General features: G+C 41.9%; 1 protein-coding gene across 7 annotated transcripts in view; it reads right to left on the bottom strand.

The window, feature by feature from the left end:
* LOC130273676 (uncharacterized) overlaps positions 1-19,660 on the bottom strand; it is a 92,585-nt gene that overhangs the window by 56,515 nt on the left and 16,410 nt on the right. For all 7 annotated transcript variants that reach the window (XM_056520869.1, XM_056520866.1, XM_056520865.1 and 4 more), the window contains 6 exons: positions 17,152-17,223; positions 17,023-17,041; positions 12,185-12,253; positions 11,490-11,620; positions 4,405-4,599; positions 3,327-3,357 (listed from right to left, as the gene is read on the bottom strand). In XM_056520869.1, the coding sequence (XP_056376844.1) occupies positions 3,327-3,357; positions 4,405-4,599; positions 11,490-11,620; positions 12,185-12,253; positions 17,023-17,041; positions 17,152-17,223 (517 nt within the window). The remainder of the gene's footprint in view (positions 1-3,326; positions 3,358-4,404; positions 4,600-11,489; positions 11,621-12,184; positions 12,254-17,022; positions 17,042-17,151; positions 17,224-19,660) is intronic.

Raw genomic sequence — 19,660 nt, 5'->3', positions numbered from 1 at the left:
CATGTGTTCTTTATTCTGAGGGTCAATACGATTAAAATGATACCCATTATTATATACTTTTATATTATTGTTGCAAATTAGTACGTTTATAATCCCTTTATTTTGAAGACCTATATCTTTTTTATTTTTCCGTATAAGCGGCGGTATGGGGGCTCATTTTTTGCGCCATGATCTGTACTTTTTTTGATACCACATTTGCATATAATAAAACTTTTAATACATTTTTTATAATTTTTTTTTAAATAAAATGTATTAAAAAAGTAGGAATTTTGGACTTTTTTATTTTTTTTCGTTCACGCCGTTAACCGTACGGGATCATTAACATTTTATTTTAATAGTTCGGAACTTTACGCACGCGGCGATACCAAATATGTCTATAAAAAAATGTTTTACGCTTTTTGGGGGTAAAATAGGAAAAAACGGACGTTTTACTTTTTTATTGGGGGAGGGGATTTTTCACTTTTTTTTTTACTTTTACATTTTTTTACATTTTTTTTTACACTTGAATAGTCCCCATAGGGGACTATTCATAGCAATACCATGATTGCTAATACTGATCTGTTCTATGTATAGGACATAGAACAGATCAGTATTATCGGTCATCTCCTGCTCTGGTCTGCTCGATCACAGACCAGAGCAGGAGACGCCGGGAGCCGCACGGAGGAAGGAGAGGAGACCTCCGTGCGGCGTTATGAATGATCGGATCCCCGCAGCAGCGCTGCGGGCGATCCAATCGTTCATTTAAATCGCGAACTGCCGCAGATGCCGGAATCTGTATTGATCCCGGCACCTGAGGGGTTAATGGCGGACGCCCGCGAGATCGCGGGCGTCGGCCATTGCCGGCGGGTCCCTGGCTGCGATCAGCAGCCGGGATCAGCCGCGCATGACACGGGCATCGCTCCGATGCCCGCAGTTATGCTTAGGACGTAAATGTACGTCCTGGTGCGTTAAGTACCACCGCACCAGGACGTACATTTACGTCCTGCGTCCTTTAGGGGTTAAAAGGGGTTATCCAGGAAAAAACTTTTTTTTACATATATCATCAACTGGCTCCAGAAAGTTAAACAGATTTGTAAATTACTTCTATTAAAAAATCTCATCCTTTCAGTACTTATGCGCTTCTGAAGTTGAGTTGTTCTTTTCTGTCTAAGTGCTCTCTGATGACACGTGTCTCAGGAACCGCTCAGTTTAGAAGCAAATCCCCATAGCAAACCTATTCTACTCTGTGCAGTTCCCAAGACAAACAGAGATATCAGCAGAGAGCACTGTTGCCAGACAGAAAACAACTCAACTTCAGCAGCTGATAATTATTGAAAGGATTAAGATTTTTTAATAGAAGTAATTTACAAATCTTTTTAACTTTCTGGAGCCAGTTGATATATATAAAATAAAGTTTTTTCCTGGAATACCCCTTTAACAATTGCAGATAGCTACACTTCCGGTACTACATTCCGGTCAGTACGTTTGGAGACTCAAGTCCAGTTCTATTTCAGACACTCTACTTTCAGGATGTTTGTGCAGGCCTATGGGAGGTGTGTTAAAAATGCCTCTACCAGCGACTTCCCCACAAGACCAGCCTAGCGTAAGTGGTCGGTATCTAGTGAGATTATTTTGGCAGTACAGTGGCTCTACTAAAACAAACTAGATCCTACAAGTTTCTTTATCAGAAATGGTACTTTTCTGTATATAAAATAGCCAGTGGCTACACAATGCATTCACTGTGCTAATTCCATAGCCGAACAATATACCCCGCAATCTTACCGTATATACTCGAGCATAAGCCGACCCGAATATAAGACGAGGCCCCTAATTTCACCCCAAAATCCCAGGAAAAGTTATTGACTTGAGTATAAGCCTAGGGTGGGAAATACATCATCCCCCCCCTGTCATCATCCAGACCCCCGTCATCATCCCCCCTTCATAATCACCGCCTGTCATCATCCCACACCCCCCCTTCATCATCCCCTTGTCATCATCCCCACCCCCCTTCATCATCCCCTTGTCATCATCCCACACCCCCCCCTTCATCATCCCCCTGTCATCATCCCACACCCCCCCCTTCATCATCCCCCTGTCATCATCCCACACCCCCCCCTTCATCATCCCCCTGTCATCATCCCACACCCCCCCCCTTCATCATCCCCCTGTCATCATCCCACACCCCCCCCCTTCATCATCCCCCTGTCATCATTCTATACACCCCCCTTCATCATCCCCTTGCCATCATCACCACATGTCATCATCATGGTCTTAAACCTGCGGACCTCCAGAGGTTTCAAAACTACAACTCCCAGCAAGCCCGGGCAGCCATCGGCTGTCTGGGCTTTCTGGGAGTTGTAGTTTTGAAACCTCTGGAGGTCCGCAGGTTGAAGACCACTGCGGCCTTCGACATCATTCAGCCCCCTCTCACCCCCTTTAGTTCTGTACTCACCTCTGCTCGGCGCTGGTCCGGTGCTGCAGGACTGTCCGGTGAGGAGGTCGTCCGGTGGGATAGTGGTTCCGGGCTGCCATCTTCACCGGGGAGGCCTTTTCTCCGCGCTTCGGGCCCAGAATAGAGGCGTTGCCTTGACGATGACGTAGAGGAACGTTGGTAATGAACGTACCTCTGCGTCGTCGTCAAGGCAACGTGACTATTCCGGGGCCGGGCCCGAAGAAGAGGCCTCCCCGGTGAAGATGGCAGCCCGGAACCACTATCCCACCGGACGACCTCCCCACCAGACAGTCCTGCAGCACCGGACCAGCGCCGAGCGGAGGTGAGTACAGAACTAAAGGGGGTGAGAGGGGGCTGGATGATGTCGAAGGCCGCAGTGGTCTTCAACCTGCGGACCTCCAGAGGTTTCAAAACTATAACTCCCAGCAAGCTCGGACAGCCGATGGCTGCCCGGGCTTGCTGGGAGTTGTAGTTTTGAAACCTCTGGAGGTCCGCAGGTTGAAGACCACTGAGGGCCGAGAGTTCACTTGAGTATAAGCCGAGGGGGGTGTTTTCAGCACGAAAAATCGTGCTGAAAAACTCGGCTTATACTCAAGTATATACGGTACGTATATACGGTCTTCGTTCTTTAAACTGCTTCTTAAATAGATACATTTCTACATGAATCCACAATAGGTCAGTTATTTTTATTATAGTATCCGTTCTCCAATTGCCCTTGATCACTATTGCACAGGTGCCATATACTCACCAATACTATTGTTAAAATTTTTATCCAAATATACACATTTTAACACAAATAAACTAGTAAATATTTTGCTTGTTTAGGTTAAAGAGTCACAAGACCTAATGAATGGAATATTTTGCAGACATAACATAAATAGTGATATATACATACCTTTTGGTGGTGGAAGTTCTTCAGGAAAGAGCTATAAATAAATAAGCAAAATGCATTTTTTATATTCAGCATGAGCACTTTAATAAAAATAAAATATTGAAGTACCAATAAAACTATAAATCCAATTGGGTACAACACAATAGAAAAAAAAGAATAATTTCTTTACATAGATATACATGGCAAAATCTAACGTAGAATGGATTATAACAAAGAATAACAGAGGGTGAAAAAAAACAGAGGGTGAAAGTTTTTCTATAAATAAAAAGACAAAATGGAGCCATAGTAAATATAAGCCCTTTATGGAGGAATCAGTCAGATGGTTGAAAAACTCTGCAAGTCTAGCTTATAGACTGCACAGCCCTGGTTAGACCACTTACTGTTAAAGAGTACCTGTCATTATCTTTATAAATTTTATATCATGATAAACCACCACCTGCCTTTATTTATTTTTTGTTTTCTACCTTGATATTGCTCCGTATTTTCTGCTCAGTCTCAGTCAGATTCACAGACTGGGAAGGGGCATTTCCGAGCAGGCGAGACATCATGTGAAGCCATACAAGGGAGAACTTCCTTCCTTCCTCACTGTGCTACAGATAGCAGCACAGTGTGAGATCGGCTGTAATTGGCTGAGGCAGCACCCCCCCCCCTTAGCTCTCTGAACTCTGCTGTACACTGTACTAAGCTGAAGTACCACCTGCATTTCCTGACTTTGGTCTCTGCCAGGCTGCTGCAATACACAATCTGCAAGCAGGACCAGAAGGAGGATCCCTTAAATTTAGGGGTTCATTTAACACAAAGTTACATTTTATTATGAAGCATATAAGAAAAGAAATTCAAATAGACTAATCTATAAACATATTAAATTTGTTTTGCTAATGACATGTACTATTTAGGGAACTTTAGCTGGGTTTGAAGCAGCTAGTGAGCGCACTTCATGAAAAAAGTGTGACCAAGGCGTACATGTACAGGTTACCAACTGATCTGTTATGTCAGACATGTCTGAATATTTTATTTCAGCTAGGATTCTGCAGAATAGTATTGTTAAACATTTTACATTGCTGCTGGTTAAACCACTCACCGTTGAGGACATTTTAGGAACTTTAGCTGGATTTGGACCAGCCTTGCCTTCATTAATCTCAGTTGCATCTTGCAATATACGTTTTCTCCCATGCATTTTTTCTACTTGTGATGCAATCAATTTTAATTGTTGTGTATATTCAGATCTTTTAGAAAAATGTAGTTGATTTACCACTAATTCTGGATGGTGTTTTTTCTTTAAAAAAACAAAACAAAACAAAAATAACTGATATACATGTAAAATACAAAATATTTGTTAACATAGACATATTTTCTGTTATAAACGCTTAAGAATGCAGCCATGACTCACTCTTTTCAAAGAATTTTATACAATTTTTGAATAAACAGAAATATATGAATGTAAACAACAAAGGGATATCAGAGGTATCCACAATATGCGTTAGACGAGCTGGAGAAGTCCATGAGACGAAGAACAGTGTCCCGATAAAATCAGTGAAGACATAGCTGGAGGGCCTTACCGGGACAACAAATTGAACCCTACATCCTAATAAGGCAAGTGTGGGTCTGGAAACAATGTTTAAGGAGAATTACTTAAAGGGGTTATCCACCATAAGCTGATTTTAGTACTTACCTGGCAGACAGTAATGGACATGCTTAGGAAGGATCTGTGCTTGACTTGGGGCTAAATGGCTATGTTGTGAGATTACCCTTGGGGGTATCAGGGATTGGTTCATTTACCAAAGCTTGCTCTAGATTTTTCCTAAGAACAATGCCTGTTACAGAATAAATTAGATGGTATAAGCGAATCCAAAAGTGTTGTACTTGAGGACATTCCCACCGTACGTGAAGCATTGTACCTGTCTGCTGTCATTTGCGAAAACATAAGTGGGAGGCTGAGGGATACATCTTAGCTATTCTTGTGGGGACAAGGTAGCATCTAAAAAATACCATCCAGCCCGCTTACTGCAGGGAGACATTAATAGAATGTTTAGAAGTTGCATCAGCCTTTTGGGCCCAATTTTTCAATTTGATTGAGCTGCCGAGATCAGACTCCCAGGCTAACATACAGTACAGACCAAAAGTTTGGACACACCTTCTCATTCAGAGTTTTCTTTATTTTCATGACTATGAAAATTGTAGATTCACACTGAAGGCAAAACTATGAATTAACACATGTGGAATTATATACATAACAAAAAAGTATGAAAATATGTCATATTCTAGGTTCTAGCCACCTTTTGCTTTGATTACTGCTTTGCACACTCTTGGCATTCTCTTGATGAGCTTCAAGAGGTAGTCACCTGAAATGGTCTTCCAACAGTCTTGAAGGAGTTCCCAGAGATGCTTAGCACTTGTTGGCCCTTTTTGCCTTCACTCTGCGGTCCAGCTTACCCCAAACCATCTCGATTGGGTTCAGGTCCGGTGACTGTGGAGGCCAGGTCATCTGGCATAGCACCCCATCACTCTCCTTCTTGGTCAAATAGCCCTTACACAGCCTGGAGGACATTGTCCTGTTGAAAAAGAAATGATGGTCCAACTAAACGCAAACCGGATTGAATAGCATTCCGCTGCAAGATGCTGTGGTAGCCATGCTGGTTCAGTATGCCTTCAATTTTTAATAAATCCTCAACAGTGTCACCAGCAAAGCACCCCCACACCATCACACCTCCTCCTCCACACAAGCACACCTGTGAAGTGAAAACCATTTCAGGTGACTACCCCTTGAAGCTCAACAAGAGAATGCCAAGAGTGTGCAAAGCAGTAATCAAAGCAAAAGGTGGCTACTTTGAAGAACCTAGAATATGACATATTTTCAGTTGTTTCACACTCAGGTTACATATATAATTCCACGTGTTACTTTATAGTTTTAATGCCTTCAATGTGAATCTACAATTTTCATAGTCATGAAAATAAAGAAAACTCTGAATGAGAAGGTGTGTCCAAACTTTTGGTCTGTACTGTATATGGGAGCTTAGTAGAGGACGTAAAGGAAAACATTATAAACAGTAGAGATAAACCTCTACTATCCGAGGAATTGATGCAATGTGCTTCATAACGGATACAAGTGACATCTAACGCACGGCTTTTCAAACAAAAAAAAATTGGCAATAGCGATACATCTTAGAGTCTGGTAGGCCATAAAATGTGCGGAAATGATTGAGTGATTTAAAGCCCAACCTGTCAATGAAGTCACCTATGCGAAGAAGACCTTTACTGGACCACCAGGAGAACGCAGAGGATACGATGCCAGGAAGAAATTTAGGATTATGGAAAACTGGGGCAGCTGGGGTGTGAGCTGACTACAGAGGGTAGCGCTTGCGAAATCCGTCCCATAAAGCTAGTGATTGTGAGACAACAGGAGAGAGAATCGGAGATCTATCCCTGGAGGGGAGCCACTGAAGAAGCGGTAGTGGACAGAGTGGGGTTGTAAGTGCCTCAATGGCAACCCAATGGGGGTAGCACTAGCCCACATGAGCTTGTGTAAATTGACTTCACGATACTCCGGCCCCGTAGTAGTAGTAGTCTGGGAGCTGCACAAAGTCTGGGAGCTCCACGCCCATTCCCATACACTTGCAGTGCAGGGGCAGGGCGTGACGTCACACGAGGGTGGAGTCATGACATCACGATACTCTGGCCACGTAGTCATAGTCTGGGAGCTGCACGCAGTCTAGGAGCTGCACGCAGCCCTGTAGCCTCATAGTCTGCCGAGGCCGGAGTATCGTGACGTCCCGACTCCGCCCCGTGTGACGTCACGCCTCACCCACGCAATGCAAGTCTATGGGAATGGGCGTGGAGCTCCCAGACTTCATGCAGCTCCCAGACTACTACTACGGGGCCGGAGTATCGTGAAGTCAATTTACACAAGCTCATGTGGGCTAGTGTGGGCGGGGTGCGACGTCACACGGGGGCGGAGATGTGACGTCAGTGACACGGCAGACTCCGAGGCTGCAGCACTGCGAACAGCTCCCAGAGGCGGGGGCTGCATGCGGCAGGACCCCCGTGATCAGATCTGCATGTATACAATTTTTGTTTACTTTTTTTTTATTTGGAAAATGGTAAAGGAGAGGGGTGATTTAAATTTTTTATTAGGGGAGGGGCCTATTTATATTTAAAAAAATGTTTATTCATGACTCTTAACGTGTTATTGTTAATTTTTTATTTGTTATTGCCTTAAAAAATAAGCATTTCTTAATTAACTTTATTAAAATAATGTGAATTTCTTACCACTTGTGGTACTAACTTTAGAATGCTTTTACTCAGCAAAGCAATTCTAAAAAAAAAATTCATGACAGTTTTTTTTGTACTTTTTTTGACACATGCAGTGTTTTTTTTGTGAAAAACTTCAAAATATTGTGAAAAGCAGGAAAATATCTGGCGTTCACGGTGAGGTAAAAATTATGTTATATTTATTTTGTGGGTTGTTAATAATGGTGATACCCAATTTATATAGCTTCTTTTTTTGTTTTTCTTCATTTTCCCTTTTTTGTGTTGCCATGTTCATACAGCAATAATTAGACTTTTCATCCGACCCCATTATGTTAGGACATATTTTTTATGGGACAAGCTGTACTTTTTATTATGATAGTTTTTGCAATACATGGCACCTTTAAGATAATTTGTATTCCAGCATTTTGCACCAAAATTTGCAAATCTTGCGCTTTTTGTTTTTGGTTAACGGCGTTCACCATGCGGGATATTTAAAGGAGTACCGCAGCCATAGACACTTATCCCCTATCCGCAGGATAGGGGATAAATTATATTAGGCTGCAGCACTCCTTTAACATTATAGTTTTAGAGTACAAGTCATTATGTATAGGTTTTTATTTTTAGGGCTTTATTGGGAAAGGGGCATTTTTTTTTTCTTTTTTTTTTTTACACATTATATATTTATTGATAAACCTTTTTTTATTTTTATATTTTTTACAGCGAATACTATGGTGCAGCACAGCATAACTGTCAGTATTACACAGACATATAGCCTGTGCGATACAGCCTACGACTGGACCTCACAGGCTGCTGTACTTGGTAGACAGAGGCCATCTGCTGGCCTCCTGCTGCCATGGTAACCATTGCGACACTGCAAGCACACCTTGGGGTTGCCGATGGGAGACATGGGGAGCTTCCTCCCTTGTCTATCCTACAGATGCCGTGATCAGGCCTGATCAAGGCATCTATGGGGTTAACACTGCCAAGCCCGGCGTGATCTTGGTCTCGGCAGCTAAAATTGACAGCCTGGTCCAGTCCCTGATCTCCTGCAGCAGCAGGATGTAAGAATACATCCAGTTACCTGGAAGAACGTATGAAAAAGGTCACTTATTTGAAAAAGACAGACATTTTGTCCAGAAATATAGCAAGGTTTAGATCGCACCAGGTCTCACTCTTGAGACATGCTGCGATCAGGAGTTACATCCGTGTGAAGTACGCAGCATGGCTCTTTACACCCCAGGTGTTTGCTCCATCAGATCTTTTCACTACATAGACTTATGCAGTGAAAGGTTTGGGTTCAAGTGACAGCCAGGGAGTGAGGCACATGCTGCCATGCACTTCACCAAGCTGTAACTCCCATAGTAAGACCCATAGTAAAAACATGCCTGAACAACATTTCAAATGTTTATTCAAATGACATTGATACTTTAAAAAGGTAACTGAAAGTCTATATAAAGGGAAAGCTCACAATGAAAAGCAGCAACCGATTGTGCTCCTGCTCTCACTTGCAGCAAGTCTCCACCTAGGCTGAACAAGAAAGTTCCAAATTCATGTAGCAGAATGTAACGCCCCAAGGTTGTGGATCCACTGTGCCACAAGTGGCAGCTGGTCAGCTGGGCAGGATAAGGCAAACTGACACTAAAGATAGTGTCATACACAGCAAAGCTGATTAAAGGGGTATTCCAGGATTTTTTTTATTACACTGTGCTACAGGGGCTGTAAAGTTAGTGTAGTTCATAATATAGTGTTTGTACCTGTGTGTGACAGTGGTCTTTCAATTCTTTTGTGCTTTTTGCCCCAATATTTATTTTTAACAGCATACAAAATGACTGTTTTGCGGCCGAGACCTGACATCACTAGTCAGCTGATGACAGGGAGCCTGTCTGCTTTAATGGGTGGAGCGATCGCTTGGTGGGAGAGAGATCAATCTGCAACTAATTGTATTTTGCAACAGCTATAGGCACCCTGATTGGAAAAAAATGGTCTTTTGAATGGATGAAGCTCATTTATGTTTCAATGGGTGGGGTGGCTGATGTGTGGGAGGGAGGAAAATTGAATTATGGGATTTGTAGGCAAAGAAGGAAACAAACAGGAAATACCAATTCACAAAAAGCTAGCCACAGTGTTATGGTAATCTCACAACATAGCCATTTAGCCCCAAGACAAGCGCAGATGCAAGTGCAGAGCTCTATTAAGCTGCAAACTGGTAAAAGAGCCTTGAACTGTGGATGAATTGGTTCACTCGGCAGAGGAAAACATCCACAAAAATACACTGCTCAAAAAAATAAAGGGAACATATAAACAAAACAATGTAACTCCAAGTCAATCACACTTCTGTGAAATCACACTGTCCCCTTAGGAAGCAACACTGATTGACAATCAATTTCACATGCTGTTGTGAAAGAAGTGGTTCTGCAGGTGGTGACCACAGACCACTTCTCAGTTCCTATGCTTCCTGGATGATGTTTTGGTCACTTTTGAATGCTAGCGGTGCTTTGACTCTAGTGGTAGCATGAGACGGAGTCTACAACCCACACAAGTGGCTCAGGTAGTGCAGCTCATCCAGGATGGCACATCAATGCGAGCTGTGGCAAGAAGGTTTGCTGTGTCTGTCACCATAGTGTCCAGAGCATGGAGGCACTACCAGGAGGCATGCCAGTACATCAGGAGATGTGGAGGAGGGCAACAACCCAGCAGCAGGACCGCTACCTCGGCCTTTGTGCAAGGAGGAGCAGGAGGAGCACTGCCAGACCCCTGCAAAATGACCTCCAGCAGGCCACAAATGTGCATGTGTCCACTCAAACGGTCAGAAACAGACTCCATGAGGGTGGTATGAGGGCCGGACATCCACAGGTGGGGGTTGTGCATTCAGCCCAACACCGTGCAGGACATTTGCCAGAGAACACCAAGATTGGCAAATTCACCACTGGCGCCCTGTGCTCTTCACAGATGAAAGCAGGTTCACACGGAGCACATGTGACAGAGTCTGGAGATGCCGTGGAGAACGTTCTGCTGCCTGCAACATCCTCCAGCATGACCGGTTTGGCGGTGGGTCAGTAATGGTGTGGGGTGGCATTTCTTTGGGGGAGCTGCACAGCCCTCCATGTGCTTGCCAGAGGTAGCCTTTAGGTACAGAGATGAGATCCTCAGAACCATATGCTGGTGCAGTTGGCCCTGGGTTCCTCCTAATGCAAGACAATGCTAGACCTCATGTGGTTGGAGTGTGTCAGCAGTTCCTGCAAGAGGAAGGCATCGATGCTATGGACTGGCCCGCCCGTTCCCCAGACCTGAATGCAATTGGGCACATCATGTCTCGCTCCATTCAACACCACGTTGCACCACAGAATGTCCAGGAGTTGGCGGATGCTTTAGTCCAGGTCTGGGAGGACATCCCTCAGGAGCCCATCCGACACCTCATCAGGAGCATGCTCAGGCATTGTAGGGAAGTCATACAGGCACATGGAGGCCACACACACTACTGAGCTTCATTTTGACTTGTTTTAAGGACATTACAAATTTTCCATTTTGATTTTGAGTGTGACTCCATATCCAGACCTCCATGGGTTGATAAATTTGATTTCCATTGATCATTTTTGTGTGATTTTGTTGTCAGCACATTCAACTATGTAAAGATGAAAGTATTTCATACGATTAGTTCATTCATTCAGATCTAGGATGTGTTATCTTAGTATTCCCTTTATTTTTTGAGCAGTGTATTTGAAACAGAGTCTAGGCTTTTATTCTTTAGTGTGGCAATAATAAATTCATGTATATATATTGGCTGCTTTACTGCTTATACTTACTTTTCCCAGTCCATTTTCATTTTAACTTACAATTATAAAATACATTTTACACAGGAAGAAAAAAACAAAAAATATACATTTTCACAAATTATGAATTTTATAGTAAATTTTTTACCAGGTATACGATTCTGTGTTTTGATCCACATAGATGCAATATTGTGGTCCCTCTTGGGGTTTGTGTCTCACACAACAAGCATTTGTAGGAGTATGTACCATTCCTACAATGCTCAACAATATACTCAAGACCTGTCAAAAAAAGTAGAAACACAAATAATTTGTTGTTCTAATAAAACAAAAAAGGCACACATTTTTATATAACTAAATTTTTGTATGTACTGTCACTGTTCCCTTTATTTTGGAAAATAATTTATAACTTTTACAAACAAATTAACACAGTTTCATTACATAAAAATAAAGACATGGCTAGGTTTCATCTAGACATTTCAACAGTTTTTATCAGTATTCTGAAGCCAAAAATCAGAAGGAGAAACAAAGACAAAAACAGGTAAAAATCCTACCATTATATTTCCCTTGTTTAGTATCCAGTTCTAGTTTTGGTTTAAACATACTGATGCAAAATTATTATTTTTTTTTTAATTCAGCCAAAATTCTGTAAAAATTGCAAATTATTTTCTTACAATCCAATTGAAAATAAATATTTCCCTTCCCTCAAATATCTATTTATACCAAGAAAAAAGATGGCCATCTACAAATCTCTACTTAACAGGTCAGTGGTCAGAAGGGAATTTTGTGTTCTGAAAGATATTGCTTTAAAAAAATAAAAAAATAAAAAACACCTCAATGACTTACCGAGCATAGGTTCATCTGTCAGAAATGTATCAAGAAAATACTGTAGACGTTGTATATTTTCCAGGAGTTCTGAGAGAAAAAAAACAAATGCATTTCATCCATAGTGTATGAGACAACAAATGAATGAAATGTGGAGAATTAGTACATTAAAAATAAAAACTTCTATCAATTTTCTGATATTTCTTCTTTAAAAAGTACCTATAATGATCTTGTTAAATGTTATAATCCTTCCAGTTCACTGCCCCCATCATGATAAACCCCCTCCTGCCTTTATTTTTATTATTTGTGTTAGTTTTCTACTTTGATATTGCTCTGTATTTTCTTTTTTCAATCAGATCCTTTTTTATTAAACTTTTTTCATTTAAAACAAAAACAGAAAATCTGTTGGCAGAATGTATAAGACAGAGTAATAACGCTTCTCAAGGTATGACTGACAGCATAATATCAGACTCATCAAACAATGAGACATACCAACATTGTGTGCAAATTTTTTTTATTTTATTGCATATTTTCTTGTATCCTTATTGTACATAAGGATACAAGAAAATATGCAATAAAACAATAAACCATACAAACAGAAAACCATGTGTAAGCAGTTTCCATATGACTCCAAGCATTGCGCCCACAGTGATAGTACAAAAAATATATTCAAGCCACCCTTAAGAGAGATACCAATACTTGCTTTGTATTTTCTGCTCAATCTCAGATTCACAGACTGGGAAGGGGCGTTACCCAGCAGACGTGACATCATCTGAAGCCATACAGGGAAGAACATCCTCCCTCTGCTACACACAGCCCAGAGCAGTTCAGTGTGAGATGAGCTATGATTGGATAAGGCTGTACCCCCCACTTAGAACTCCAGACTGCAATTCCTGATTTTGGACTTCTGCCAGGCCAACAGGAGTCCAAAGACTGTGCAAGAGATGGGGGGAAATGTGCCAAGTGGCAGTTTTTTTAAACACAAATAAAACTTCCTTTTTTTTTTTACCCGTCCAGGACCAAGGGTGTACACCTGCCTCTTCGTCACCCGTTCGGCGATCTACACTCCAAGCCTGCGCAGCAGGCTAGAGCAGCAGAGCGCCGGTTACACTGATCAATGCTATGCTATGGCATAGCATTGATCAGTATATGCATTCAGAAGATTGCATGTTTTAGCCTCCTGGGGTTAAAAAAAAAAAAGTTAATAAAAGTGAATTAACCCCTTCCCGATTAAAAGCTTAAATCACCCCCTTTTCCCATGTTTTTAAATTAAAATAATGTAATAAAAAAAAATCATATGTGGTACCGCCAAGTGCGTAAATGTCGGTACTATTAAAATATAAGGTTAGCTAAACAGCACGGTCGATGGTGTACACATTAAAAAATACCAAAGTAAATTTTTGGTTACTTCATATACCATAAAAATATGAATAAAAAGCGATCAAAAAGTCCCATGAAAACAAAAATGGTACCGATAAAAACTACAGACCACAGAAAAATTAAAAAAATTATAGGGGTCAGAAGTTTACACTTATAAACCTACAAATTTTGGTGAATGTAGTTAGGATTTTTTTAAGTAGTAAAATAAAATCTATACAAATTGGGTATGCTTATAACCGTATGGACCTACAGAATAAAGATAAGTTTTAATTTATACCGAAAATTACACTGTGTAGAAACGGAAGCCCACAAAATTACAAAATGGCGTTTTGTTTTTTTTCAATTTCACCACACAAATATATTTTTGGGGGTTTTGTGGTAGATTTTGTTATTAAATGATTGATGTCATTACAAAGTACAATTGGTTGTGCAAACAACAAGCCCTTATATGAGTCTGCAGGTGCAAAATTGAAAAGTGGTATGGTTTTAAGAAGGAAAGGAGGAAAAAACATAAAAGTACAAAAACAAAAAATGGCCTGATCCTTAAGGTGAAAATGGGCTTGGTCCTTAAGGGGTTAAACAAAGTAAATTAGAAAGATTTTTTATTTACCATAAGGAGTGCAATAGCAAAAATTAGTTTTAATGACAGTGCCCATTTAAGGAACTTTTTTTTCCACATTTTACTCCATATAGCCACTGTAGGACATTCAAAACTATCCAGAAATCACAAAAGGAAGGTCAGATCATGGCTCTGACAAACACAAATTATGAAAAGTCTTTTACAAAACTGTAGTAAGAGAGCACTCTGAAGCAAACTGATGATACTTTTTAAGCCTCAGTTTTTTTTATCATATCCATTTTTGTATTTTTATTTTAAACATATTTCCCTTTTGGCTCCCTTCTCTCCCAGGTATTGGAAGCAATATAAGGCAGCACCAAAGAGGTGAGGCTGTGCGGAAGGTATGTCGAGCACGAGTGACATCTCCTGCCGGTTCCTCTGCATGGCATCAGGGACGTCACTCCTCATTCCCTGCAGCCGCCGCTGGTCAGTGTGGCCACAGCGCCGACTGCTTGTTAAAGTTCAGCAGCCCCGCCGCTTTAGAACAGCTGCTAGCGGCGGCTGCAGGTAATGAGGAGTGACGTCCCCGACACTGTGCAGAGGAGCTGGCAGGAGACGTCACTCGTCCTCGATATACCTGCCGCACAACCTCGCAAGACCTGCCGCCTGACCTGAGCCTGCCGAGCGCGGCCATGTAATGGTTAAATAAAAAATATAAAATGCAGAGCAGGGGAGAGGTGTTTGTCCGCAGGAGCCGCCACTGGTCACTGATTTAAAGTGGGGCTGCGGCCACTTTGAATCAGTGACCAGAACATTTATCGGCACATAACACGCAGGTAGGGTTTTTGCCATAAATTTAAGTTTTAAAAGTGCGTGTTAAAGTAAAAGTAGTGAGTGCACGCCTGTATAACAGTGTTTAATGTTGTGAACCCTCAAAAAGACTCAAACACACAGCCATTAATGTCCAAACCCTGGCAACAAAAGTGAGTACACGCCTCGTTTAAATTGGGCCACAGTGTCAGTATTTTATGTGGCCACCATTATTTTCCAGCACTTACCAGAGCTTCACATGTTGCCACTGAAGTTCCCTTCCAAAACTCCATAACAACATGAAGCTTCACAGGTGCTCAATAGGTTTTAGGTCTGAAAAAAAATACTTTGCCAGTCCATTGCCTTTACCCTTCTTTAGTAAGGCAGTGGTCATCTTGGTGCATTTGGGGTCCTGCGGCCCAGTCTCCAAAGCAAAGGGATAATGCTCTGCTTTAGTATGTCACAGTACATGTTGGCATTCATGGTTCCCTCAATGAACTGTAGCTCTCCAGTGCCTGTAGCACTAATGCTGCCCCAGTCCATGACATCCCCACCACCTTACCTGACAGTAGGCAAGACACACCTGTCTTTGTACTCCTCACCTAGTTGTCGCCACACACGATTGACACCATTAGAACCAAAGAAGTTTATCTTGGTCTCATCTGACCACTGAACATGGGGTAGATTTTTCAAAACCTGTGTAAAGGAAGAGTGGTGCATCAAGTCTCTTTAAAAATGAAAGAAGCACTCTGATTGGTTGCCATGGGCCACTCTTCCTGTACACAGGTTTTAAAAAATTTACCCCCATGTTCAGTGGTCAGATGAGACCAAGATAAACTTCCTTGGTTCTAATGGTGTCAATTGTGTGTGGCAACAACTAGGTGAGGGGTACAAAGACAGGTCTCCCCAATGGTTCCAGTAAACCATGTCCTTAGTCTGCTTGTCTTTAGCAAACTGTTTGCCGGCTGTCTTGTGTTTCATCTTTAAAGGAGTAGTCTGGTGATAAATAACTTATCCCCTATGCACGGATAGGGTATAAGATATATTGTAGATCGCATGAGGGGGGGCACTGGGGCCCCCGATCTCCTGCATGGGGTTACGGCAGATGGCTGGAAGGGGGCAGTATGCCGTACCCCGCAGAGAGCGCCGACCGACACGCCCCCTCCATGTACCCCATAGAGATACATGGAGGGGCGTACTCCGGCCGCGGCTTCCTGCAGGGCACTCATGCAGGAGATCGCGGGGGGTCCCAGCACTTGGACCCCCGCGATCTATAACTTATCCCCCTATCCTTGGATGGGGATAAGTTATTTTTCACAAGACTACACCTTTAAAAAGAAGCTTCCTTCTGGGAAGCCAGGCATGCAGACCAATTTGATCAGTGTGTGGCATATGGTCTGAGCACTGACAGGCTGACCCCCTACCTCTTCAACCTCTGCAGCAATGCTGTCAGCAATTATATGTCTATTTCCCAAAATGAACTTCTGGATAAGATGCTGAGTAAACTCAACTTCTTTATTAGACCATGGTAAGGCCCGTTCTGAGTGAAACATTTTCTGTAAAACCGCTGTATGATCTTCCTATAGCCTAGGCTACCTTTATCTAGAGCAACAATTCTTTTTCAGATCCTCAGAGTGTTCTTTGCCAAAAGGTGCCATGTTGAACTTCCAGTGACCAGTATTAGGGAGTGTAAAAGCAGTAGCACCATATTTTACAGACCTGCTACCAATTACATCTGAGACCTTGTAAAACTAATGAATCACATGACACCAGGAAGTACACTTAGGGGTGTACTCACTTTTGTCACCAAAGTTTAGACATTAATAGCTGTGTGTTGAGTTATTTTGTGGGGAGACAACATTAAATACTATTATACAGATTGTGCACTCACCCTTTTATTGCAGCAGAATGGCATTACTTCAGTGTTGTCACATGAAAAGATATAATAAAATATTTACAAAAATGTAAGGGTGTACTCAGTTATTTGAGATACAGTACATTTATTTAGGTACACTTGTTTTTCACTTGTCTTCTTTAGAAATACTACCTGTTCAGTTTATGTCATACTTCAGTATAAACTGTATAAGGATTATTACACAGCTCTACTTACCAGGTGATTCTTCTTTCACCTAAGTTGGAAAAAATTCACACATTATTAATTAAATATTAACATTATAATATCAAAATATACCTGTAGTGATTTTTTCATAGTATGCTAAGATATTGTAAAGCCACTTACTGCATTCCTGTGTTTAATTCCTCCTATGTGGTCACTGAAATGTAATGCTGAGGAGCAGAAAACTTGGCAAACCTACAATACGAGTAAAGAAATGTAAGAGAAATCAAATGAAAAATAATATTATATAAATAAATGAATGAATGAATGAATGAATAAATAAATAAATAAACGAATATATAACGATTTGGGGAAAACGTGCGATTGCGATTATGGAGGTAAATATTACGATTTTGATATGTGACTGCGATATACTAAACAAAATGGTGACATCCCCCGATTTCTTGTCCAATACCCCCATATTATATAGCCATTCCCCTTATTTCAAGATATGAAAGTAGGGGGATGACTATACGGCTCATATGAGGTGGGAACCGCTATATGAGGGAGGGGTGGGGGAGAGAGACAGGCTATATGGGCAGGCTGCTTTACGAGGTGGGATGGCTACATGAAATTTATATAGCCATTCCCTCCATTCCATTGCTATGCACTGCACGGCGCACACTGACGTCATGCAGCGCCGTGCTGCGCATAGCAACGACGCAGGGGACGCACGCCGGAGGCCTGAAGCAGCGCGGACCCGACCCCGGCAACAGGTAACTATGCAACCGGGGATGGGGGGAGGCAACGGGGCAGCGGCGCCAGCAATGGGTACCGCTGCCCCTTCTCTCCCCCTGGCTGTCGGCGCCGGCAATGGGGCGCCGGCACCGATAGTCAGGGGGACAGAACGGGCAGCGGCGCCGATAGCCAGGGGGAGAGAAGGGCCGGCAGCAGGGCTCTAGACCCCAGGAAAGGCAAGGGGAGAGAAGCGGGCAGCGACGGCCTCTCTCCCCCTGCCTTTCCTGGGGGTGTATCGGCGTATAACACGCACATAGACTTTAGGCTAAAAATTTTAGCCTAAAAAGTGCGTGTTATACGTCGATAAATACGGTACTCAGGAGTGAGTCAAACGTTGCTGCTGTACACTTTTTCTTTGATGGTATAAACTTTTCACTGTTTATCACACCCTGGAGTGACGCATTGAACTTCTATCTGCATATAAATATATTATTGCTGCTGTACAGTAATAATGCTGTGTGCACCCAGCCTCATAACAGCAAATAATTCATTTCATAACAACTTTAGACAACTCCGCTGAGATTATATTCATGCCATACAAGTCGTAGTTGGATATTATGCTGCTCTCTCGATACCCTTTATAAGTAGGGAAAACTATTACAGTTGAAATTCTCACTATGTTTATGCAGTCCTATATGGGGCAACATACCCTATGAAAGATACTCTAAATCCAGCGATATATTACTTACAATTTCATAAAATGTTTAGTTACTGCAGGTCAGGATGAGAGCACTGCCATCCCCTCTACTACCTGCTGCTGACTGAAACCTGTCTATACAATGTATAAGCAAAACACTGTAAAGCAGAAGCTGGTGAGCATGAATGAGGTCTTATGAATATCCAGTATCCAGGACTACTGAGCATGTGCACATCACTGGGAAGACTAATGCTCTGAACTTTGGGTGCAGAACATAAATGATGATTTTGTAAAATTGCTGTATAGAAATAGTAATACACCCGTAGAATCAGGGGCTGTGTCACTGCCTTCAGACAGGACATAAACCTGAGAAGGTTCCCTTTAAGAAGGTACAACAATTATCCACTGCAAATATGCTTCATATTTACAAGAATTCATTAACTCCTTCCTAACCCATAACACACATGGATGCAATGGATCAGGTAGGGAAGTATGGAGTGGTCTCAGGAGCTGAGCCCACTCCATACACAATGGGTACTGTCTGCTATCAGCAGCCAACACTTACTGTCACTGACCAAACTTGACCAGCAAGTCTGATGCTGATCTGTAGGTGATGCAACCAATAGAAAATGTGGCATTTGCTATTTAGTTTTTTGGCAGGTGTCGCACTCTCCAAGGTTTCATTCGGCACTCCTGCAATGCAATCAGGGGGTGCTGATCTGTTACCAAGGTAGCAAGAAACTTTATAAATGGCTGTCAAGTGAGATCTGCTGGTACAGCCTTCTGGTAGGTCAACATGTAGCAATTCAATGTACTACAACAACATTGTATTGAACTGTATAAGCAATTGAATTATTGCTTATAGAAATCCCCTAGGAAAATAAAAATTGTAAAAAAAAGTGTAAAAAGAAAAAAAAGTAGTTTAAAAAAAAAATAAAAAAATTAAAACCACTATGGTACCACTATGTGGGGAAATGTGTGAACAATTAAAATAAAGCTACACTGAACCTACACGGTCAATGTTGTAAACGAAAAAACACAATTTCTAGAGAGTAATAATATTACAGAGTATGAATACTAGATTTATAGGGATTTATTCTCATTACCACATTGGGTCGGGAAGGCATCTTTCCCCTAGTATGAGGCAATTTGCATCAGTTTTATAAGGTTTTTTTTGCCTTCCTCTGGATCAGTACAGTAGGGACAAAATAGGGACATAGGTTGAACCTGATGGACGTCTGTCTTTTTTCAACCTTT

Source organism: Hyla sarda, chromosome 5, assembly GCF_029499605.1.
Source record: "Hyla sarda isolate aHylSar1 chromosome 5, aHylSar1.hap1, whole genome shotgun sequence".
Taxonomy (NCBI): Eukaryota; Metazoa; Chordata; class Amphibia; order Anura; family Hylidae; genus Hyla; species Hyla sarda.
This window is presented reverse-complemented; position numbering and strand designations above follow the sequence as displayed.